The sequence below is a fragment of the Anastrepha obliqua genome, chromosome 2 (assembly GCF_027943255.1).
Source record: "Anastrepha obliqua isolate idAnaObli1 chromosome 2, idAnaObli1_1.0, whole genome shotgun sequence".
NCBI lineage: Eukaryota > Metazoa > Arthropoda > Insecta > Diptera > Tephritidae > Anastrepha > Anastrepha obliqua.
In genome coordinates this window covers 5,399,229-5,425,441 of record NC_072893.1, presented here as the reverse complement: position 1 = coordinate 5,425,441, position 26,213 = coordinate 5,399,229, and the positions used below count along the sequence as shown (strand labels likewise).

The following is a 26,213-nucleotide window of genomic DNA, read 5'->3' as shown; positions in this document are numbered from 1 at the left end:
ACCTCTAATGGTATAGTTTTATCCTACGGTAATATATTAAGTATTAGTCATATGAGGAATATATGTATGTATAGTTAAACTAAATACCTGCATAAAACAATAAAAATTATGCACCAATTAAAAATAAATAAAAAAGTTTTACTTATAAAATATGGGTTTATGAATACAGCAACATGCATACTAATGCAGACATTATGAATTTGACTTTTTAAGGAATTTTATGTATATAGAAACAGGACGAAACCGTAATTATTTATGTACATATAATAGTTGCTGTTAAATAGTGGGACTTATATTATAAATCACATGATTTTCAAAAAGCCAAGCAGTCTAGGCATACGCGCACGCAAACTAATAGAATACGTACATATGTATTCAATGTGCATCTACTGGCGCATCCAGGTATTCGTGAAGGGCGACGATACCCAGATCGCAGTCTTTGAAATACAAAGCGCAGAAGTGTAAGGCCCTTCGCACACGAGTCGTTTCGTCATCGGCACTACATCGGCACTACATTGGTAACACATTATTACGCTTGCTTGTCCGTACACAGTGCACATACCTATCGTTAATGTGCCAGTTGTCAATATGTCGAGCGAGAGAAGAGGCATTTATTTTATTGTATTATATTCTCCAAAGGTAGGAGAAATACAAGAAAAAGGAGACACTGGGTGCATCCGCACATTAGGAAAAAAAAGTACAACATCTCTGGGCGTACTAAAATACACCTCTACTAAATCAATTTCAGTAAAAAGTTAAAAATAATGTTTTTATTTAATTTTGTAATGTTTTTAGAGCCTTCGTACATTTTACTAAAGATTATACGGGGTGTTCCATCTATACTTGACGCATGAGAACTTTGAATAACTTTGAAAGTTGTTGCTCGATTGGCGATTGAGTTGGGCGATACATGAAGCGGTGCATAGCCACAGAATGCGCAGATATCGAGAAGTTTTATTTTATATTTATTTTATTTTAAAATAACTATCAACTATCATATAGGAGGAGCAGCTCGGCCAATAACCTAGCAGAAGTGTACGCACCAATTATTTATTTTATTTTATTTTTATATTTATATGAATATCTTACCTCGGCGTGTGAAAATTTTCTCCTAACGGAGGGGTAAATAAACGAAACTGGCGATTGTGGAGCAATGAAAATCCTCGAATTGTGCACGAACAGCATCTATGTGATGTTATAGTCACTGTTTGGTGTGATGTGTGCATTATGAATATTAGCGAGCATTTTTTTCGAGGATGAAAAATGCCTTACCGTAACTGTCGCGATGAACGATACGATATCACGGAATATTTGCAGCTATTTATCGAGGAAAATCAGTTGGTGAATTATTGATTCCAGCAGGGAACAAACAATAAGACAATATTCCCCCGGCGTCCAACCTCCATTAATGGCAATTTCGACTGGAATCCTCACTCGCTCTGAACTTTTTCGTGCTTTTCCTGTGGGGCTACTTAAAGGGAAAGGTGCGCGCTAAAAAACTACAAACATTCGACTCTTTGAAAGCCAATATTTGTAAAGAAATCGACGTCATAACTGCAGAAATGCTTCAAAATGTTATGAAAATGCAGGAAACTGTGCATCGCGTGAAATGGTAACCAAATTCTTGATATTGTTTGCCGTTATTGTTCCAATAATTTTATTATAAAAAATTAAGTTTTAATTGAAGGAAATCGAAATTCGTGCATTTTTGAGTCTAGGTATTTATATGGTGACTTTTTGTTTGCGGCGTTCCTTGTGTGTTTTTGGTATTCATCATGTAAATTAGTTCTTTCACTGAACTATTCTAGTTGTCATGTGTCAAGTATAGATCCTGTACTTTAAAATTTTAGAATCATACCTTTTTATAGGTGCACAATTGAAATATAATATAAAGGGTTTTTCAATAAGGGCGGGTAGATGTTGAAATGGCGTTTGCTGTGTGGCACGTAGCGCCGTCCTGCTGGAACGACATGTCGTCTAGGTCCATATAGTTCAATATGGGCCATAAGAAATTGGAAGGGCCACCACGTCTACCGAAAAATGGGCGCAATGCGCGCAACGTTTGCGTTAATGAACACTCATTTTGATAATAAACGTTTATCATTTGAACGTGCTGTTCAATCGTGTAACTCGCCATGATGATTTGGCATAAACAGCTAAATAATAAACAAAAGATTTGACAGATGTCACCAAAAGAAAATGGCTGCCCGCGCCAATTGAAAAACCCTTTAAATACCGAATGCCATTTTTTATTTTTAAGTTAAATCCTTTTCTTTACCACATTTGTTTGTAAAATAGTGAGTTATACCAGGTTTATAAGGTATAAATATACTCACTTGCGGCGAATCTTGCTCGATATCTTTGTTGTTGCTTTCACATGCAAATTTTTCGTCAAGTTAGCCGCGCAGAGAAGTGACGAATAGAAGAGTTCTTAAGATTAATGACCGGTCACTTTGTGATATCTATAAAATTTTTGCGACATAACAGAAAACCAGTTCCATGAAAATACAATTGTATAGTTCCTCGAATCGTCCTTCGCAACTTTGCACCCTTCGCAGATTCGCCAGTGCATACACATACTTATATACGTAGTATATAGTACATATGATCATATAGCTCGCACGCATTTTCTTCACTTACATACATATACACGTTTCCTAAGGCTAAAATGTATGTTTTTGTGACAGGAGTAGCGTTCTACATATGTATGTATGCATGTTTTTTCATAACGCCCTTGATTTTTGAGATTTGTACATTCTACACATACATATGGATGCAGGCGGCTTATATGTTTTTGCGACTTAAAGCTTAACTCGAACGAGCATAAATACGCATTCACTTAAATACTTGGGAAATTTTCCTTCTAAAAAACCGAAATTTACGTAATTTTTTCATATTTGAGGGATAGACCGAAATTCGTGTTTAACCTTTTCCGGTTTAGCTAAAAAAGAAACTAAAGACTAGCTTATACACACATACATATGCACTTATATATATATGTATAATATAACTGTTGTATAAATATAGTACTTAGTTCGCGTTAAGGCTATTCACTAAAGTTTAAAGCTATACTTTCACTTATATTTTAGTTTTTCTTCATCTCTGCGTCACATACATACATATTTCTTGATTTTGTATTGGCTGTCACTTGTGTATTTATCAAAACTATTAACAGTTATTTAACAATCACTTAAGCATTAAATGCTACACTATAATCCTTTGACTATAAACACATTTTTTCTCTTTGATTGCAGATTTTTAAAGAAATTAATTGCTACATATTTTAAAAACTTTTTCTCTTCGGTCTTAACGATCTTACATAAAATTTGCTTTCATAATTGATTATTTTTTTTTATGCTTACTATCCTTCGCAACTAAAATTTTGCTTTTTTGGTTTATTTGTTTGGTGGCTCTTCGATTGAAGTAATTCCGCTTAGCCGATCATTTGGTTTCACTTTCTATACGTTACACATACATACACATAAACTTAAAGATTAATTGTATCTAAGTCTTGGCAAGGTGCACGCGGGCTTACGTTTTCGTCGCTCCGTGCGCCGTTGCTGCCTCTGCCTCCGGTCGCGCTCTCAGGGTCGTTATCGTTCAGATAGCCCGTCGACGAATTTTTGTTGCTCCGCGTGCTGTTATTATTATTTTGGTTATTCTTTCCATCGCTGCCATCCGTAGTTTGTGGCTGCAGCTTTTTGCTGCCCAATCCCAACGGAAACGCGAATTCTTGAGGTAATTTACGCATAATCTTACCCGATGTGATCAGACGACCAAAGCCCTCCTGTAAAGTGAGAACAATTTTTTTATTGCATGTACATATTTTCGTTTTCGTTTGCGATTATGTCAAAAAAATTCTAGTTTTTACAGACCACTTAGAGCTGATATGAGTTTAAATTACTACAGCTAATTAAATAAATTAATTAAAAAGGAGTTTATAAATTTATAAAATTCATTCTTTGACACCGAAAAGTCAAGTGGAATAGAACTCGAGATCTCTTAGAGCGCGGTAATCGGCATGAATTGGGCACCCAGCCTTTTTCCAATATTGGACGTGAATTTAACATGTTTCTATTATAGCTAACGACTTAAGTTTCCAGGCAGCTTTCTAAAATTTAATTTTCTACCGATTTATGGATATAACCTTCTCAAAAAGGACGAAAAAAGGCCAGACCCGGGTGCCCAACTGAGTGTTCTAAAAAAGGTTTCCAAGGATGAACAATCAATTTCTCCTTTAATTGCACTAAAACCAAAAGACAGAGAGAGTATAAACTTTCTACTCTCGCTTCCACGAAGAGAATTATGGGAAGGGATAGGATTTGAGAACTTTTACGACCTGAGAGAATATTTAAAGAACACGTTCGATTCTCTCAACTGCAAATTGGTGGCAAGGTCTGCAGATAAATGTTGCACACTTTAATCTAGAGCAAATAAAGAAAGTAAAAAGTAATTTGAGAGTGTAACGGTCCGAGAACTTCGAGCAATTACGCCGTAGACGAGTAAAACCTAAGATTAAGAAGTGGATAAAACAAATTTAATGTGACTATTGAATGAAAAATGGTACCCAGAGATCACACCTAGATCACTGAATTCATGAACAGGGTCAAGTTAAGTATTAGAGGACTAAAAACATTTTGAGTTTTAGCGAAAGTGAAACTTGAAAACATTTCTTGATGCTTATAGAGATACCAGAGTTACTGCACCAGCGAATGAGCGCATTAATTTCCGATTGTAACATAGGAATGTCCTCAGTTTTTCTAAGCGCAGAAATATTTTCAAATCATCAGCATAAAGAAGAAAATTGGCAAACGGAAAAGGTACTAATATCATTAATAAATAGAGTGAAGCGTAGAGGCTCTAAAGTACTGCCTTGTGGCACCCCTGAAGATGCAATGGAAAGTTCCGAACATTCACCCTCAATCGTTACCACACATCGTCTATCGGATTATTAAGGTTTCAGAATGAAAACCAATGGAGGACAATTTACGTAATAAAAAGAATTGTATGTATTTATATTACATACATTAAGTTTTTATTGATTAGTACAAAAACGACTGAAATTTTTCGTGGGAGTGTGTGAGTGATAACTCTTTATGGAAAAATTTGCTTATATTTACTTATTTATTTTCCACTAACAAGTTTCAAAATATCATCAAACTCGTTGGAGCAACTCGTCGAAAAACTATTCGAAGAACTTATATACTTATGTATCGGGTGTTTTTTAGCTGCTTGAGAACTATCGATATCGATAACTATAGTTTGACAGCCGAGAATGCCAAACTGTATTGTTTGGCAAGTCATCATTAATCGTTTAACACCATTGGAAGCATTATTCCAAATTGTGAAAATTTACTTTGAAAAAAAAATTCATTTCGTCTATTTTACGTGCGGAAAGAGTTCATACATTTACGGTAGTCGTAGATGGTGGCTGCGACCATAACTTCGGGATCGGGATCGGGATGCACATTAATTTTTCGGGGCAACTTGGGTAAGATTAGCATTTTCTCTCCTCTTTCAAGCTTTATCGAAAAGATAAGGGTGCATTTGAATTGATTCAATTAATTTAAATTCTCTCAGTCAAATTCGTTGCCGCAATGGACAGAACGGGCCGTTGTGATGGACCTAGAATTGAGGAAGGAGCTGCTATTCTGGTGAACGTCGAGCGCTATCGAGCCACTATGACGTTTCCAAAAATTAATGAACTAAAAGTCGACGATATTTGGTTCCATCAAGACGGTACGACTTGCCATTCAGCGCCCTTAACAATCGATTCATTGCAACATTCGAGCCACCATTGACGCCATACGACCAGCTATTTATTATAGTAGCCTCGACGGACATATGCCGGATATCATCTTCAAAAACTTAATTCCATGAAATTATCTACCAGATTATAATAAAATTATTTAATTTAAGTTCTCAAGCTCTTAAAAAATGCAATAATAGCTTGCTTGAACTAATTAAGTAATTTCCTTCTTTAAATATTATATGTAGTTCTTAGTTTTTGCTCTGTTGCCTATCGATACATGCAAGAACGTGGACCTCAAGTGAATTACCACAAACATCATAGACGGAAAATTATTTTATTTTGTTGTCGCTCCGATGCTGGAACTTAACTGTCGAGAAACTTCGGATTTGCTTGTATTAAATTGCAATCTACATTTCCTCAGATATAAAATTAAATCCAAATTTTCAAAGGAACTCGTTTTACACACAGTTGTTGGTAATCAACGAACTCCTAGCGTCATCTAAGGTTGTTAAACGTTGATTTGAATAGAGAGCCTGTACCAAATTATCATTCAGATAGTTTGCACAATTGGGGACTGTTTCTAAAACTTATATGGCTGAATAGACCTAGTTTGTGATTCCGACAATTGTGATATGTCCACTGAATTGAATATCATTATATGTGTATGTATATGTTATCATTTTATTCATGTCACAACCCACCTGATGTGCAAATGCATAACCGGAGCGTAATGATCGCCGCGCCTTTCTTGCCGATGGTGTGCGCATTACCATGTTGCTCTGGCGCGAGCGTGTGCTGACGCGGCACTTAAGACGAATCTAGCAGAAGAAAATATCGATGAGATTTTGTTTTTTTTTGGATTTTGATGAATATATGAAATAAATGCTGAATATATGTATGTATGTACGGGTAAAGTTGCCTACCTTATCAGCAAGACTGGGATGCACATCGATTAGGTAGAATTTGTAGGCTAATACCGGTGCCATTATCATAATTACTGTTATTACCATCGTTGTCCAGAATGTCAAATCCTTCATTGCCATCGCGAGTGAACCGACATAGGGACCACCGAAGACATAGTTGTAAAAATAATCCAACACAAAAAAGCATACCAAACTACCCCAGATGGTGATGTGATTGAATATTGTCCAATACGAAGTATACAAAGCAATCTGTGGAAATTGGGAGAATATATTTATATATCATATATGTACATATGTATTTCTGTATACCATTCTGTATAACGTTATTTTTGTCAATCAACAAAACAACATTTTTTTATGCTTAATACAAAAAGCGTTTTTCTGATTATCAAAAAAAAATTTATTCCTTGATACTATAATATATACTATTGATGGAATTTTTACGCAAACAGAGTAAATCCTTTTTATTTAAAAAGTGTAAAATCACGTATCAAGAAGAAGAAGAGTTTTATTTAAATAAATTTTGCCATACATACTGATTGCCATGTGTTCTATGTGAAAAAATAATTGGCCCATCTTAAGGAACGAGTTGTGAAACTGAATAAATTTAAATCCAACGTCAGCAAAATACTTTCTGAGGGACGGACTACTAAGTTGGAAGACCCAACCAAACAATTCATTGGGCTTAGGACGATATGGCACAGGTCCTCTGAGAATGGGAAAAATATCTTTTTTGTGGGAGACTTATAGTTTTTAAGATATAGGTCGTCAAAGCTTTTGTGACACGTACAGGGGAATGGTTAAGTTAAAAAAATATATAATTAAGTACCACTTATGAAATAATACAAAAATATCCATGCCCCTTTTTCCCTTACATTTAAATTGCATCAATTGATTAAGTAGCATCCGAAATCAGCTGTCAAACTTTACAAAACCTTTTATTTTAGGCTTCTTCTATTCGTCGCCTCTCTGCTCAGCTCATTTGACCGAAAATTTTACATATAAAAGCAAGTTTTACATGTGAGTGCTGCCAAGATATGTTTATTTATACCTGTTGCTTCATCTATGCGCCACTTGCTAACGCTTGGCGGAAAGAAGAGGCTTATTGAATCATGGTCATCAACAATATAAAATTGATTTTTGATAATTATTTCCTATGATTATTGGCAATTATTTTTTGCTTATTTCGTTGTGCACCCCTGATTTATACATTACGTTTACGTCCACTGGATACGTACCTGTGCTGTATTGTCGATTATGAGAATGGTGGCCACAACCGCGCCCAGAGTCATGTGGTCGCTAAGTATGAGCCCATTTGGCGAAACACCGTCCTTGTATGTACCTACAGGTATACATAAAACCCAAAATAATACATTTTATTCATTTGAAATTAGATAAAAAATGAAGTAGGAATATTAAAAACATAAAAATAGAATTAATATATTTTCCTACCGTATGGTATTAAGAAGAGTATGAGCGAACTGAAGGCCCCATGGAGTACACTGTAAACAAATTCGCGCGTGTTGAACAATTGACTCTTCAGTCCGGGCGTATATAATTTTGGGTACTCCACGCTGTGCTTGTCGGAGACATCCTGCTCGAATACACCCAACGCTAGCACCGGCAGTGAGGTATAGAATAGATTGTATACTGATATGAACATTGGGTCGAAGACCGTCTGCACCGCCGCCAATTTGAAATTTAGCAGTGAAAAGAAAAACAAAAATATTAAACATACAAATATATAAATAGTTTTATAAATTAATTATGAATAATAAAAATATTTTTTTTTAATAAAAATATTTTTTTTTAATATAAAAATATTTTTTGTTTTTCATATAAAAATATTTTTTTTTAATATAAAAATATTTTTTGTTTTTAATATAAAAATATTTTTTTTTATATAAAAATATTTTCATACCTGCGCGCTGAAACCGCAAAAAAATGAATACCAACAGTGGCACAGGGTAAATGCAAAATTCTTATAGAAAAAATATCGCAAAAATTTACACATGCGATAGTATGACCAGCGGCCATGCACGAGCAGGAGGCGTTCCAAGTAGCGGAACTGTGCTATCGAATAATCGCTCGCCAGTACTGCTTGCAAACCTTCCTGACCAGAGATGCCAACACCTATGTGGGCAGCTGTGAAAGAAATGTTTGATTAAGTATGGCAGATATATGAAAATTAGAAATACGAGGTGTGTGCAAAAAGTAAGGTGACTTTTCAAATTGCGCGGGCAATGTGTATTCGATTTTTGATTTTTTTATTTTGTTGTGTTAGTACACATGCCCTGCACATATGTATGTTTACAGTTTCAACTGTGCGGCGTATGTAGTTTGTTTTTGGTGGATACAAGGGTTGGATGTGTTTTGGTGTGCGTGGCGATTTTTTGCTATCGAAATAAGTTTATAAAAAATCTGAACTTTTTCTCCAAAAATGACCAGATAATTTGGACTCAACCACCGCAATCGCCGGATTTGGCCTTAATGACTTTTTCTTGATTTCACAAAAGAGAAAATAGCTGGAAGATCAACGAACATCATTAATTTCCGACTGAGCAAAACTCCTCTAAATTCATATCCAAATCAATTGATCGCGTGAGCAGTGTGTAAAGGGATCACTAAAATCTATTTGTTAGTAACAGATTTAAGGCATACAATGGCAGACCATATAACCTAAACTGAAAGATCGATTAACTTATAAATGGGTAAAACCTAGTTCGCTTCGTAAAGGCGCAACGTCTTCGATGGCTAGGACACGTATTTCTAATGGATGGTAACATAATTGCAAAGAAGATTTTTAACTTTCGCATTTTGGACAGCAGAAAGCACTGACGGCCACCAAGAAGGTAGGCAGATGATATGGAAGACGGTCTGCGTCGCATGAACGCACGAAGAAGCTAAGGGATGAACCGAGCCGTATGGAGCGCAACAGTAAAGGAAGCATTGGCTCACCCCGAGCTGTAAATACTATGACGATGGTGAAAGATAAAATCTTATAGATAAAATAACAACAAGCAGAATCAGAAGTTATTTTTTAAATGGTTTGGAGCATATAAACATACATACTAATAAATATATTGGATTTAAATATTTTGATTGACTTTAATCGCAGACGATGGAAAACCCCAAACAATTCTAGCTATATAACGGCATAGAACAGTGAATAAAGATCCAATGATCCCGCAACTTAGAGAATAAAAATTTTGCAATGTAATGATAAAGGGATGTTTTCAAGTGGGCTGAAAGAAATATGAGCTGGAGTTCCTCAGGGGAGTGTGTTGGGGCCCACTTTATATATACTTATACTTTTTACATGTGATTTACCAGTCAACAAAAATTACGTTACTGCAACATTTGCCGATGAAACAGCGGTGCTTTCTGTGAGTAACACAGACACCGAGGCGAATACACAACTTCGAAGCGCTCTAAATGATATTATTGCGTAGACAAAAATAACATATCCTAACATTTAGGTATGACTCTAGATGCTATGCTTAAGTGGGGACATTAAGAAAAAAAGATAAATTAAATATAAAAATCTCTATTGACTCGTGGGCAAAACGTCCAAGTTATCAATATTTAACAAAGTCCTGTTGTACAAGCAAATTCTGAAACCTGTATGGACATAAGGAATACAACTTTGGAATTGCTCAAGTTCTAGCAATGTAATGCCGACTCAAAGATTTCAGAAAAAAGTATTTAAGGTGTGTCGTAAATGCTCCTTGGTATACTTGTTGTAACAGCCTTGAACGCGATCTTGTCATCGAATCAGTCGACTCCACAATGCAAAAGTATGCTAAGTCATAGTTAGACTTCAACAGCGACTGTACCGAAAGTCTGACCTAAGCAATTGGAAGACAAGGCTTAAAATAAAGAAGCCACATAATCTCTAGAATCAACATCTCTGCAATTCTGCAGAACATTCATAACATTATTTGCATTAGACGAAACTCAACGCATATTGCTCGTTAGTTAAAACATGTAGAATGATTACAATGTTAAGAACGACTAAAAAAAATTAAAATGAAATATTTTTTTTTTAATTAATACATATTTATGTGCAAGCAATATAACTTATTTCGATCGCACTTAAAGCTTAAACTTTTTTTCGCTTTTACCTTTAATCATTGAGACATCATTGGCACCATCACCGATTGCTAGAGTAACCGCGTTTTTTGCGCGCTTAATTAATTCCACAACTAATGCCTTTTGGAGCGGAGTAACTCGGCAACATATGACTGCTTTGCACTGTGAGGCGACGTCCAAGAATCTTGAAATGAATTGATTGCGAAAATGATAAATCACAAAAAAAAAGACTTTAAAGTTAAATGCACATTTTTTCTTTAATTTGAAAATAAATATGTTTACATTTTATGCAAAATATTAATTTGGCTTATTCAAAGGAACTTACCTTGACTCCAATTCAGGTGAGAGGCAGTAAACTAGCGAATGCCCATTGACAACAATAGCGAAGCCGGTATTCTCTTCGATTATTTCATCTGGATGTAAAGTGGTAGCACCTTCACCCCCCTTCTCAATATTGTCGTACAGTTCATTACATTCGGCACTGCAGTGAAATTGGAAAAGGTTTTTATTAATATAGAAATGACGAATGTTACTCAAAGTTACAGAGAGAGAAAATAAACAAAATTTATAAAACGTATAGATGGCAATTTGTGCTGGAACGGTACAAATGAGGGGATGCTGCATACATGCATGTACATATTTATGTATGCGGGAGTGAATTGTATGTCTATTTCTCTTTTTGGCGCTATTTGAATTTACTATGTATAAGTGTTTGCGTGTAGATATGAAGTTGGGGAACACACACATATGTACATATACATGACTTACATTAATAATAGTTACAAAAGAGGAAAAACGTTCAACAAAACAATGCAAAACACTTTCTGATAGCATTTCAAAAGCTTTTCATTAAATACTTCTTGAGTTCAACTCGGCAGCACGAACAACTACTGGCAAAGCACTGACTCAATGTCAATTTGTTTTAAATGAAAGAAACGTGTGTTCTAAGCATAAACGAAATCAGCAGCCATTGATGTTGTAACAACAATAAAAATAACAACATAAATTCAAAGCTATGTATGACGGATGTTGTATGAGATTCAAAATTTATGTACAAAAATGCTCCTATTTCAATTTACACACACATACATATATGCAGATATATGCAAGTATAAACTAGTATTAGAGTTATTTGATGTGTTTTGCAACGATATTTGAACAAATAGTAATTATGAAAAACGGACGAACAAACGATGCGTGAGTAGTTAGGATTATTAAATGTGTTAAAATATTTTCTATGTAGAAATAAGTATTTACTTTCCGGGCGGAACAAGTACCAATAGAGGGGATCATCCTTGTACAATATAATCAAATAATATAATTAATGTAGGAATTGCACTGCCTTGATTGCTATTATTAAAAACTGATTTCTTACGTTTTTTAAATGTATGAATTTGTATGTAAGAGTTTGTGTTCCAGGAAGAAATTTATTTAGTGGAAACTTAAAATATTGAATGTGCGTTACTTTTCTATTAACAAAAAATTCTACACTACGTTCGTTATAACTTAAATTCCTTCCACTTTATCTGGGTATTCCGGGAAAAGGTATCGAAAATTTCTGTTATACAATTTTTGTATCTTAGTTTAATAAGATAATATAATGTATTCACATTAAAATGATGAATATAATGCTTACTAATAACACAGGCTTTAGCGCAGAGGCGCCAATACGGTCGGTACACAATTTCAAGAAAAGGCGAAATTTCAATCATGAACGTTCTCGTGGGTGACCAATAAAAATATGTACTATAGAACACCGTGCGAGGAAAATCGACGTTATATTTTTTACGCTGCATGCTCAGCTTTTCATTTTCTTATGAATTTGATTTTTTAAAGGACTTTACAGTTTCAAAAGGGTATGCATTGCATATTATTCGACTCCTTTATTTCATAGGAGGAAAGTTCAACAATATTTTTAATGTTTTTAAAACAGCAAGAGGAAGGAAGTTGCAGTATGTATAATATTACTACAAATACATATACATATATCTTTACAATATATATATTTTTTCAAAATAATATTTTTCAAAAGACGTTATTGTTACAAAGTAAACAAAAGTTTATTTTTATAGCTGTATGTATCCTCCTCCGCCGTAGCTAAATGAGTTGGTGCATGACTACCTTTCTGTAATGTGCAGGTTCGAAACCATAGCGGTCGCACCTCGGCAGACAATAGCAAACTTCAGAGTGTATTTCTGCCACGAAAACGCTCCTCATAAAAAACCATCTGCCTTTCAAAGGCGGCATAAAACTGTTGGTTTCACCATTTGTGGAAAAACATCAAGATACACACCAAAATTAAAAGGAGCAGCTCGGCCAGTCACCCAGTGACACAGAGTGTATATACTATACATTCTATTGTCAGCCGGTTATACGTTATCGAAATGATTCGAGTTTCTCCCGACCAAGGGCTACCGCCCCAGTAAACTAGCCCCGTCTATATCAATATAAATATCATAGAGTACGACTACGATTTTAGTATTTATGATTTTTTTTTTTAATTTCGTCCTGTGATAATTTAAAATCCTTTGAAAATTGAATTCATGAGAAAATGAAAACTAAGTATGCAGTATTTGTATATAAAATCTAGAGTTTCACGTCCATATGAAATTTTTCCTGTACACCCTTTATCGTCACACGGCGTTTACCTTTCATAAGCAACACATCACTCATACGCACCGTAGCCCAGATGGTGGCCCTGGCTATAAGTGATGCATGTTGTCTACGTATGTATATACAAGCTGATTTCATTTTAACTAGAGTGTCGTGAGCTTGCTTAAGATTCAACTTTTTTGTGAAAATTGGTTGCTTGAAGGAAATTATGGTACATAACCATGAAACATCTGAAACGGCTAGATTCAGACGATCACCTTGTAAACTATTTGCGGCTTCTCCAGACCGATTATGTAAGGAAGTTTACTCTGGGACAATGTGTGTCCAAAACATCACAGATTAAGAAATATGTTTAAAACTTGTGACGGCAATAGGTTGGCTAAATCAGTAATGTCGGGAAAGCCGATGACTACGAGGCCACCCGGTCGCCTTCCTAAAAGCTGGAATGAGTGTTGGACATCCAGCTCTATCCGTAACTAATATTTTGCTTACATACAATATAATCCATACAAATTGTATATCTGGTACAAAAATTGTTAAAGAGCAGGATTTAATCCTATAATACAAAAGAAGAAGGTTCAGACCTCAAGACTTCTGCTTCATTGCAATAAATGGAAATAAGCGACCAAAACTGATGCATGCTAAGCATCTGCTAACACAAATTTACCCCTCGTACTGAGTTGGACACATCGACGGCACCAAAGGTAGTTCCTTGTGGGTTGTATTCGTATTATCTGACATGACTGATGGTTTTAAGAGCAGATTTCAAACTACTAGTTGGCCTACTTACAGCACATTGTCTTACTGTTATTGATCAAAAAAGAAGAGTTTTGAAACATTTGCGCAGGTAATTTGACAAAAAAAAAAACAGTTTGACTAGTTTGTTTCTCCTACGAAGTTTGTCGTATGAACTCGGCGCGCTTGTTTCCGAAGCTAGCGATCATCGATTGAAACAACTTAAATTAAGCACAAAAAATCTCACACATTTTGGTGAAATTCCTCAATTTCAACTATTTCTAAGCTAGTTTTTGCTTTTCAAAGTACTCATCTAATCACCAAATATTACAATAGCCATGGTGATTGAACAAACGGAGAGAAAAATCTAAAAAACACATCCTAGCCACAATTAATTCTACTTATACGAAAAATACCTAAGAACATGGATTATTTACGTATGCACATTTCAGTGAAGCTCAGTGAAATTTTACTATAAATAAAAAAATTAGAAATTAAAAATGAAATTTAAATCAATATTAGGTATTTCAGTATAAGAATCATTAGCGAAAGTATAAGAAACAGAAAAAAAATCTTATATAAAATCATCGACTATAGTCTTTTCTCGAAACAAAAGTAATAATAGAAGTAGCAAAGATATATAAAGTATAGAGAGGGATAGAGAGAATTTGTGTGTGTTTGTGTTAGAGTGCGGCGTTTGTTTTGGAGTTCCCTCTACCTGTCCGGTTCGCCCTTATTATGCTTAATTTTGTCATCATCCCACCTAAAGGTAACCACCGATATCGCTGGCGCTGGCGGCGGTGAGGTCTGCGTACGAAACCCAGTTCCATACATCACAGATGTGCTATTGCGGTCGGCACTATTCGCGCCATTTAAGTTGAGATTCAAATTTACGTTTGGCTCTAGCTCTGTAAGTATATATGCGAGTGAGAAAATATAAGTGGATTCATTTTATATTTATTTGACGATTCTCTGTGCGATCTTACGTGTAGGTCTAAATCGATTAAGTATTCGCACCGATTCACGGAATTGGCGCAACTGCTTGTCGACTTCCTCCAACGAACTACCATCCACGATGAATACATCGGCCAATTCATCGGTCAATAATTGACATGAATATCCAATATTTATAGCAGTTTCTAAAATAAGTAAAATTTTTGACACCAAACATTCGCCTGCGGTCTTATAAGCGACTTCTGTAAATACCTTGTTTATCACCAGTCAGAACCCAAATTTTCAAGCCAGCCATTTGTAGGTTGGCTATCGTCTGTGGCACACCATCCTGTAACTTGTCTTCGATGGCCGTCACACCTACGAGGATCAATTCACTCTCGATCTCCTCATACATGGCACTCAATTTCTCTTCGCGTGCATCTAACGAAACTGCTGCTATTTGCTGTCGTTCCAACCACTCCATGTAATAGTCTTCATCCAGCCGTCGTTCGGCGAGTACCAGCGTCCTTAAACCTTCGCCAGCGAATTTCTGCATGATTTGTTTTCGTAAAATCAACTTTAACTTTAGTATTGGTTGCAGTTACGCAAAACCTTCAACTTACATTCAAATGATCCTGAGTACGCGCCTTAATATCATTTTGACTAGTACTTAACCTATCGTAAATCACATTATCAGCACCCTTGCAATACAATATGATGTCATCGCCTCGTCTCAATATCACCGACATACGTTTGCGCACATTATTGAAGTCTAGAATATTCAGAAGTACATAATCCTATGAGTGAAAGAGAAAAAGCAGTTAAATAAAGGAATTTTCGTTTCGTGAATCAAAATTTTTGTTTTTGTAAATCGTACAAAACTTTTATTTACCTCTCGATTTCCCATCACCTCTATCGTTATGCTATTCGGCGTTCGTGAACGAAAAACGAAGCCAAAGTTGCGGGCTGCTGACACTAGAGCAGCCTCGTCAGGGCTTTGCGCCTGATACTCAAGTCGTCCCTCTACATACTCGGGCATCACGGTGTGGCACAACGCCAATAGGCGAAAGAAATTTTGTGTATGCTCCTCGTCAGAGCGCACTGCATCCAGCAGCGTCTTGTCATACCAGCGGAATTCGGGTTCGAATTCGGGATTCGCAGAAAAGTCCACCGGTTCGAGAGCCTTGAAAATACGTTAAAAAGGTATAAATTTTAGCAAACACTTAACACTTTAAACAATGTGGAAATTTACTATGTAGAAATGTTTGTATGGATGATTCATAAGCGTAACGCTTGGCAGACGCCAGTTTTCCAATTCATTTATTAGGTGTACAAATAGAAAACCACATTTTAGTGAGGCTTCAGTGGAAGGAACGCATTGCATTTTGGACTTTTCAACGGTCGCATATCTTTTTGTGACCCAATTCGAGTCAGCTAAGTGTAATTTGACTTTAGCTCAAAAAAAAAAAAAAAAATCAAACTGTGGCTGAGACCCATGGAATGATGATTATGAAAACTTATATTGTTCTTATCTGTTCGTGACAAAACCATGGTCGAAGGAAAGGTTTCAATGCTACAAAAGTTGTGATTTCAAAGTGGCAAGTAAGAAGAGAGCAGACGGTTGAAAAAGTTTGACATTAGGTTAGGTTAGGTAAAGTGGTTGTCCTTCGACGCATCTAGGCCAGTCAATTAGAGGTCCCTTGTGATACTCCCTTGATACTACTACCTTCCTCTGCATGATCCTCCCTGAACCATTGTATGGCCTTTAAAAAAAAGCTGGCTATACTAGCAATGTTGTCCAGAAAAGCGAGACCAAGTAATCTCAAGTTGGATTGTATCTTTATCTTCAATATCCTAATAGCTCCGCAATAGTCAGTGGATAGTGTCCCTAATCTACAGGCATGTCTTCCTATTAGACAGTTATTACATGAAGATTCATGTCCGACTCTAAGAGAGTTTGAAAATGAATTTTGCATAACCCATAAGAATGCATAAAGATAAGAATGACATCCTAACCGAATTAGGGATTTGAAGAACCTTAAACAAAAATGGCGCTTTCCTAATTGTACACCCATAGTTTAAAAAATTGTTGATGAATACAAATTTATATATATATGTATTGTATATATATACATATATATATATGTATTGTACATATATATATATATATATATATAGGTATATGTATGCAAGTATTCAGTTGGCCATAGCGTTATCGTATTGAAGCGAATATGTTTGTTTATAATTGTTAGCGGCGATGAAAGCGGAAGCAGCATGCAACATCAGGCCAGGCTGAATAGAGGCGGCCGGAAGATTTTAGAAAAGTTACTTTCTTTAGCAGTTAGTTCGTCAATAGGTACTCAAGGAGACACAAGGGATAATCCAATATAATGCACACTTAGTTTTAGGGTATTAGTCATAAGTTGAGTTATATATGTACAAACATACATACATATTCACCATTATATATAACACATGCAAAAAATAAAATAAGCAAATATAAAAATAATAAAAAAGGTGGCGAAACTAAAGAATTTTAACATTCCTGGAAACGACACAGCTACATCGAACTTGAAACTTCAATTATACAGGTGGGAGTACAGGGTGCGTGAAGCGTTTAAGCAAAACATAAAAAGTAAAACAATTATAATCAGTGACACGATGTATGCAACTTAAGGCTTCGACTGCATGGCTGGACAATTTTTAAATCGAGCGCACAAATTACTGTTAGCCATTTAAAAATTACATGCATACGTGCACTTTTTGGTGGGACGAACTCCAGGCTGCGCTATAAAGGTCAAATACATTGTCGGCGGTGCTTGTGGTGGTGCCATTGGTTTTGTTCTTATTGTTGGCATTAATTGTGATGCTGACTTTTTTGGTGTGATTTTGATGAGCGCATTTTGTGCAATTTTCACATGTTTGCTTTAGCATCTTTTTCGATTGTGATTTCAAATTCGTCTTTAATTTCGATTTTGCGCTTCCTTTCGGTTGCGTTGCTTGCTGTAGCTGCCGGCTACTGCAGCCGCAACATGACACACAATGCTGTTTTGCGTCTGTTTTACCAATTGGATCTGATGGTGATTGAGGTTTTGTGTTTGCGTTTGTGTTAGTGTTTGGTTTTGTGGCTTTTTGTGAGCTTCTTGCTGCGGTGGCGTGAGATTGCTGTTGTTGTTGCGGCTCGCCCAAAAGTGTCGTAATTTGTGACGGAGCATCTGAGTGCATTGTTGTTGTAATTTGTGATTGTGACGATGATGACGATGATGATGATGATGATAATATTGTTGATGTGGTCGGTGCAGGTGTTTTTTGTGTCAGAGAGGGTGTTATTAATGGTGCAGTCACCGTTGTCAGAGGTAGTGGTGGTGTGTTTGACGGCGGCGACTCGATGGTGCTTGTGCAGACATTTGTAATGGATGTAGATGTGCTATTGTTGTTGTTAAACGACACTATCAGTGCTCTAGGCGATAGTGTAGAATCATCGAATATTATTACTTTATCGCTCGCATTGGATAGCGTGGACACTTGTCGTCGCATGCGTCGGCTTGGTGACTGGGATACGGAGCGTTGACGCCAAGTTATATGCTGCGCTGTCGCTTCCGTTGTCTTTGAGCTGTCAATGGGAGATTCTTCATATTGAAGCTGACGTTTACTGACTGAAGGGGAAGGAGATGATTCAGGTGTTGGGCTACCCATTGCAGTTTGAATCGTCATAGCGGCTGTCATAGGCAATGTGACGTCTTTTGTTGTTATTGAATTCGTTGAAGCTATGGAGACGTCGGTAGCGCCACCTTCTTCAGGACTAGATACCATAACTGTGCTCTTCGGATGAACCTCAGCGGTGTGCAATAAAATAGTTGGTGCCGGTGTGCTTTTATTGGCGCTATTGCTGCCGCTCAAGTTAAAGTTGCTATTCTGTACATATTTTTGCTTCTACAACGAGGAATATGTTTTAAGGATTTTCTTTTACTAAATGCAAAAAATAATTTACTATTCAAAAAACAAATAAAAAATCATTTGTCACAAAGCGGACAAAGAGTGAAGTGGTGCAAAGAGAGGGAGAAAACAAGGTGTGGGAAGCAGTATAAGGATGCACAAAACTCAACTGCCTGGGAGGTAAGTGGTGTGTGAGTGTCAGTGTAGAACATTCAATACTCTCTACGATTTAGGTTATAAGTTTGTGCACAAACACAAAATATCGTGATATTTACAAAAAATGTGCATTTAAAGAAATTTTCTCAATATTTCTAATGTAATAAAATTAATATATTGCTATGAAAAAACTTTTGGATTGCTTAATATTTTACTACGAATTTTTAGAACTAACCAATTAGAAATTTTATAACAGATATTTTCCGCCAACGATTCTAAAATTGAAAATGGGGTGCGTATTTTGAGTATGAATTCCATTGAGATTCAATTGAAAGATAATGTCAGAAATATTAAATTTTTGGTAGATTCATACATACATGAATATACTTAAGTACATACAAAACTTTCGGTAGAAAAAAGTACGGAATAATTTTGAATTCTACTTTGAATTAAAACCACCTAATATATTGAAATTATTTTTTGAAATGAAATAAATCAAGGCGCATTAATTAAAGGTTGCGGCACCAGACCAACGGCAATGTTTTGTACGTTTGATTGTCAAAGCAAAGTATTGGCAAAGTAGAAAACAAATAATGAATTCGCTTTGTTTCATTCTGGGCTGACAGCCACATATACACGGCGAAAGAAAAAAAAAAATCAGCTGGTTTACCAACTTTAATGGATTCGCCTTGAAATGAATATTATTGAATGATGCAATAATAAAAGGTTGTGTAATGAATAAAAACTGATTTCGGATGCTACTTAATCCATTGATGCAATTTGGAAGTAAAGGGAAAAGGGGCATAGGTTTATTCCTTTTAAGAAAAGATAGCAAACAAATTTAAAAAGTAGGGGAAAAGGGGCATACGTTTTGCTCCTTTCTGAAAAGGTAGTAAAAAATTGAGCCATAGAATAATTTCATGTTATTTTATGAATGGTACTTAATCCTTTATATTTTTAACTTAACCATTCCTGTGGATTTGTCACATATACATTTACAATATATGTAAAAAATTGTCATCTATTTTAAGAATTTCTGCAATTTTCGACGTGTTTTACAAAAGTTTTGATGACCTATATCTTAAAAACTCTAAATCTTCTCCTCTCTTCGTTTTTTAAATTTTTAGATTTGGTAGTCCCATCAAAAAGAGTTGTGAAACAAGAAAAAGTTAAAGTGAGGCACGTTTTGTGAGTCAGTTGTAGATAAATTTATATTCTGCATTTTTTGTTTGACTTATTTTGTGAAAAAGAGGATTTCAATAGATCTCCTTTGGTTGCAGTGCGCTGTAGCCCAATAATACAGGACCAGTTTTGCAGTGATTCCAATCTCAATGCTCCCATGTAAGTATTTGCAGTATTATTGAAAAAAAAGTGGGATTGGAGCATGGAATCCTGGCTTTGCATTATGCAACTTCACGATCTATAAAATAAATTAAATGTCAACATTTGATTTGAAGAACCAACTTGGAAGTAAATTTAATAACCGGCAATTGTTTCAATTTGGAGACTCAATTCTAGTTTTATTGAGAAGGGTGCAATTCTCAAATCAGTATCAAATAGTTATAAAATGTTTGATATTTGAGACGGAGTTTTAATTTGGAATCTAGCTAAGATGTGTTGACATACAAGCATATCAAACAAAACGGTCAACCTCATAAAAAATAAAAATTGATCTTCAATGTTTTAATGCTAGTAAAGACCTCTCCAAAAATGCTCAAGAAAAATGTCGGATGTGTGTGGAATAGTTTTCGAGTTTCTTAAATTCTGCGTGCGGGCGTTAATTTTGGAAAAAAAATTGATTGGACAGTAGTGCCATAAAGTACTTCTAAGCTATTTTATTTTTCTTATATTTTGAATATGAATTACCTATCCTCTTATTATCTCTTATCTTAACTGAATATGATTGTCTATAGAATTCAATTATTAACAAATGAAGTAAACGGCAAATAATTTTTGATAATCCATTTTTTGTGTTCACTACGAACTTCATGCAATGCCTTTGTCACTACCAATAAAGTGTTGTGTAATTAAAAAGTAAAAGGGTCAGTTAGTTTTATAATTGCCGTAATGCTTTAATTTGTTATGTTTCAGCAGTGAAAGTTAGAGGGTGTGTAGTTAGTCTTGTCCTAATTATTATGAGTGTTAGCTGAGCTGCGTTTTGTAAGCCTCAAGAAAAAAGACTATCTATATAATTAGTGAATATTTTCCTAGGGGCATTCATCTGCTTTAATATAAAATTCCATAATTGATTACTCAGGTAGGCTACTTACATCTGTGACTTCGATAACTTCACCCGTACGCAGATCGAATACATCGCCATAGGTACGCCCGTTAATACTGCATTTGTTGAAGGTCATTATATTTTGTGTTAGTGTGCCGGTTTTATCCGAAAATATATATTGAATTTGTCCCAACTCCTCGTTGAGTGTGGTGGTACGTGCTTTGGCATGAGTTTTCGAGCGTTCATAGTACATTTCCTCATCCCAATTGATTAGAAATGATTGGGCGAAACGTATAACCTGTTTGTTGACGGAAAAGATAAGATTACACCCGTAAATGATGATATGTACAGTTTTTAGCGAAATATATGGTGCAAGGGCTTTAAATTAGATTGGCTCATATTTACCTCTACTGAAACGTAGAGAGATATTGGCACAACAGTATTTAAGACGATTGCATAGGAAAAGAACACCAACAGGCCGATAACGGTGGAGCCTTGCGCAACATTCTTCGGGATGATATTTTCCCAAGGTAAGTACACCTGTCAGAAAAAAAAGAGAAAATCGAGCTTGGGTTAGGTTTAATAAAAAATTGTTTACAAAAAAACATTCACTAAAGAGTCCCTCCTACCTTCATTAAAGTCAGTATTTTGAATTAATTATTATTTGAAATTAATATCAAATAGGCTCTTGTCGAAAAAAATCATAGGTTCCACGCGCCAAAGATGTGGATTATGATATCAAGCCCTTGTCAACAACGTGGATGGTCAAATTACGTTTCAGTTAATTCAAATTATGCCAAAAGCAATGTTAATAAATATAAGTTAACGCGTCGAATGTTAACAGTGACGTTCACACACGTCGCGCACTTTCTGCTGACACCATCTCTACAAAATTTGGATATCATATTGCCTAAATTCACAGACCGTGAGAGCAAGCCTAGCCTGAGAAATATGTTTTAGCTAAAGTTCAGTTCTGAGTTGAATTCAATAAAGAAACGAAGTCCTCTGTTTTTTTTTTTTTTTGCTAAATTCATTTAAAATTAAAAATTAAAAGTTCATTAATTTCAAACTAAATATTGTGCAGGGAGTGCACCTACTGGTGCCCTCATATTTTATGTACAGGTTTACAATATTACAAATCTATTATTGATTTCCTTTTAAGCCGCTGAAAAGACACTGTATGAGAAGTGAGTGTAGGAATAAGAGGATTCGGGTGATCAAGATTTTTTGTTGGTGAGCAAGACCATCCTTTTTAATTTCAGAAGAGGCAGTAGGAATTTCCATATTATTTGATTGTTTGTGACGTAGAATGAAGCGTTCACAATCATTCCAGCAGTCTTCGATTGGAATCTTTGGATTATTTCTACATTTCAGACTGCCACGGATCTCCGCAATTGTGTTTCGTAGGTCCAGATTGGTTACAAAACAGCTGAATAGAATAAGAGCTTACTCTCATGTGGAACTTGCAGTTTTGAGTAACCAGTGTAGGTTTCTGAGCTTCATTCCTAGCGCTTTGCGTTTTGGAAAGATATGAGTTTTTCACGAGAGTTTGCTGTCGAGCTGCATTCCTAAGTATTAGTCTCATTACACTGTGGAATATCTGCGTTGTTTAGTTTAACAGGAGAGCAGGTTCTACTTTTGAGGGAGAACGTAATTTGGGCAGACTTTGTCTCGTTTGCCTTAATTCGCCATTTTTTAAGCAAATGGCTTATCTCATCAAGAGCGTTTTGGAGTTTGAATAAGGACAATTATGGAAATGTATCCATTATCATCTGTAAATGTGTCAACAACTGCTTCTACGAAGGCTGGTCAGTCATGGGTATAAAGCAGATATAGATTGGGGCCCATCACACTGCCTTCAGGAAGACCAGCTGAACTTTCGCAGAGTTCAGATTGTTCTTTTCCTTGCTGAACAAAGAAAAATCGGTTTTTGAGATATAATTCAATTAAAATGTAATAATAAATAAATAATAATACTCAATCGAGGAATGCAGTAGTACAGTACTTTTTGTGTTCAAAAGCAGAGTGAATGCAATTTAAAATTCTATGAACTTGTTCGATTGTACTGCGTTTTTTTCTGAACCCGAATTGGTGATTTGGAATTATCAACCATTTTTTATTACTGGTATCGATCTTTTGAGAAAGAGTGTTTCCATTATTTTAGAGGCGATGGGCGTAGGGCACTAAAAATTTTTTTTTTCGTATTGTAAATTGAAATAAATTAACTTGTACAAGTAAAAAATATTTTTTGTTAAAAAAATATTAAACTTAAAATTGTTTATTAATTTTAAACAAAAACCAAAAAAAAAATCATTATTATTTGTCCAAAAACATTTAAATCAAGAAAAAACCATTAATCCTGCGTAAATAATTAGTTATTAAATAAAAAAAAATTGTTTTATGGTCGATCTGTAGCTCCTGGTCGATGCTACGACTACTAACATGTCGATCAACTTCGATTATTTCTGTGATTTTATCGACATTTTCGATATTTTCTTTAATATGAAAAATGCCTGAACAACAGCATGAACGCCATTCATAGCTTCAACAGCCTGGCTTGCATGTTCGCCTTTATCAAAGAAAAACTCCAAAATGTTCTGAATTTTCTCTTTGTTGACTTCCTTTGTTAACACCCAGTAACTCACAACTGAATGGAAAAAACAAAAAACAGCAAACGAAATTTTTTAGTGAAAAATGTCACCAAATGTGTTGACAACACTACAGCCATGTACCGAGAAAATAATGGATTTTTTTCTCCAAACTAATACATATATTTCACTTCTAGTTTTGAATAAAGTAATAATAAATTTCTGGAATATAAACTTACTATAAATATCCACTACAACTCGAATAACCTATTTCAACTAGAAACTTAACTCAGTTACGAGCTCTGTTAAGTTTCGGAAAACGCTAGTGTTTACAACGCAATCGTCAATCCAGATCTTTCTGTGTTTTTATGCACGTTTCCTCTTCTAGCATTTGTTATTACTAAATATACCGCCATTATTGTGAAATAACATATATTATAAACTATATATTTGTGATAAAATGGTCTATTAAATAAATAAAAATAATGAAAAATAGTTTCGCGTGTATGCTTACGATTCTGGTTGCGCTGAAAATATTTTATAAAAACCCCTACATTTACCTTACGGATATCACTGTTAACATAACATTTCCTGTTTTACAATTACATGGGAATTTGGGCAATCGCAGATAAATGCAAGTCTTAACCAAAGAATGTTAATTTCATCTGTTTTAACTCTATAAATTTCAAGCCAACGAGCTATTGTAACTACATACATAAGTATATAATATTAATTATGTATATATATAAGCACATTACAAGTATTATGAGTTTAAGTATTATAAGTACTATGCCTTCATCTCTAGTTCAATTAAAAAAAAAAGAAATAAATGAATAAAAATGTTTCCAAATCGCATAATTAACCCATTACCTGAAAATGTTGTCCAATAAAGCTTTCCCAAATGGCACAGGCCAACGTAAAAAACGCACATATGGAAAGTAGAAAAAGTACGATCTAAAAAACAAAAAACGAAAAGAAAAAACATGTTTACATTCCTTTCCTCACCCTCCTCCACCATTAAACTATTCACAACCATCAAATAACTCACCCCAATTATAATAAAATTTAACAGTCTATCAACGCCGGTGCTTTTGAATTGAGTTTTGCCCGAATTCTGCATAAGTTTGGTGTCTTTGCCCGCAAATACAACAACTCCGTAGCACCATTGTGTATTGCGTAAAACACAGCCTCTTAGTAGGATTTTCTCGTTATCGAGCGCATATCTTTGATTGCGCCATATGAGTGTTCCCTCGAACTTGTTTAGTAAATTATTTGGTCGTTCGCAAATAATTTCACCATTGAAATTCCACAAAAGGTCGTGCCGCTGGCCCAGCTCTGTGATCTCTGGCAGGCATTGCTTACATTTCAAATTTGTTTCACCATCCAACTCTGCGGTTTCGATGAAGCACAAGCCATTTGGTTCGGATGTGGTCAGCAATAGGATGTCGGCTGCCACAAACTGATTATTCTCCAAACGTATCACATCACCAACCTATGGTGCAGTAAATAAATAAAAATATGTATGAATACAATTAGCGAAATCTAAAATCAAAGCATGAATTTCAAACGAAGCACATTCCAGAAATATAATATGTGCAAAAATATGAGTGTAAGTACAGACAGCGTGCAATATGTTTGCATGTACAGAGTGCTGCGATCGACGCAAATTAATTTTTACACCCGCGTACTTGGGTATTATAATTTTGTTCATATAACGGTTGTATGTAAAGAAATCTAGATGGATGTATACATAAATATACCAAAATGCTCAGAATGATGAGAGGATTCGATTTAGCTATGAATGTCCATCCGTCTGTGCGCACGATAACTCGAGCAAAAATGTATATATACAGTCTTTGTCAGAAGGTTTTTTTCTGGTAACTTCAAGATATATTTTGTTCTGCTTTTTGCTGCATAATAGTCCCGCTCAAGGGCTACGACGCCAGTGCTAACCGGGTTAGTGTCGTTCGAAAATTTCCCGTAAACGCAACCAAACAAAAATGAGTGAGAAGTACGTGAAACGTTTTGAGGGGTATTTTTCTGCACGCATTCGAAAGGGCAGAAATTATCTTACGCCGCGACTGCAAAAGTTGTGATGTTGAATCAGCGGTGTAAGTACAAAAATTTTGATGACTTTTCCGAGCGCGACTTGAAGCGAGTGATGACAAAAAAGCAGGATAAGGTGATCGTCCAAATTTTTAAGCGGGACCCTTTTTTGTGACTACACCAAGGGTGCAGCACAATCCTTGCCAAAAAGGGAATAG

General features: G+C 35.4%; 1 protein-coding gene across 4 annotated transcripts in view; it reads right to left on the bottom strand.

The window, feature by feature from the left end:
* Nucleotides 1-2,487: 2,487 nt before the first annotated feature.
* The window catches only part of LOC129237410 (phospholipid-transporting ATPase ID), a 110,177-nt gene continuing 86,451 nt past the window's right edge, over nucleotides 2,488-26,213 (bottom strand). For 2 of the 4 annotated variants that reach the window (XM_054872145.1, XM_054872142.1), the window contains 18 exons: nucleotides 24,998-25,441; nucleotides 24,820-24,903; nucleotides 21,767-21,901; nucleotides 21,411-21,659; nucleotides 18,544-18,981; nucleotides 15,941-16,231; nucleotides 15,672-15,845; nucleotides 15,322-15,598; nucleotides 15,102-15,254; nucleotides 14,834-15,023; nucleotides 11,093-11,248; nucleotides 10,800-10,951; nucleotides 8,597-8,820; nucleotides 8,128-8,353; nucleotides 7,914-8,017; nucleotides 6,676-6,924; nucleotides 6,454-6,570; nucleotides 2,488-3,787 (listed from right to left, as the gene is read on the bottom strand). In XM_054872145.1, coding sequence (XP_054728120.1) covers nucleotides 3,488-3,787; nucleotides 6,454-6,570; nucleotides 6,676-6,924; nucleotides 7,914-8,017; nucleotides 8,128-8,353; nucleotides 8,597-8,820; nucleotides 10,800-10,951; nucleotides 11,093-11,248; nucleotides 14,834-15,023; nucleotides 15,102-15,254; nucleotides 15,322-15,598; nucleotides 15,672-15,845; nucleotides 15,941-16,231; nucleotides 18,544-18,981; nucleotides 21,411-21,659; nucleotides 21,767-21,901; nucleotides 24,820-24,903; nucleotides 24,998-25,441 — 3,963 coding nt within the window. In that variant the 3' untranslated portion in view covers nucleotides 2,488-3,487. The remainder of the gene's footprint in view (nucleotides 3,788-6,453; nucleotides 6,571-6,675; nucleotides 6,925-7,913; nucleotides 8,018-8,127; nucleotides 8,354-8,596; nucleotides 8,821-10,799; nucleotides 10,952-11,092; nucleotides 11,249-14,833; nucleotides 15,024-15,101; nucleotides 15,255-15,321; nucleotides 15,599-15,671; nucleotides 15,846-15,940; nucleotides 16,232-18,543; nucleotides 18,982-21,410; nucleotides 21,660-21,766; nucleotides 21,902-24,819; nucleotides 24,904-24,997; nucleotides 25,442-26,213) is intronic. The other 2 variants (XM_054872143.1, XM_054872144.1) reach the window with 2 other exon arrangements.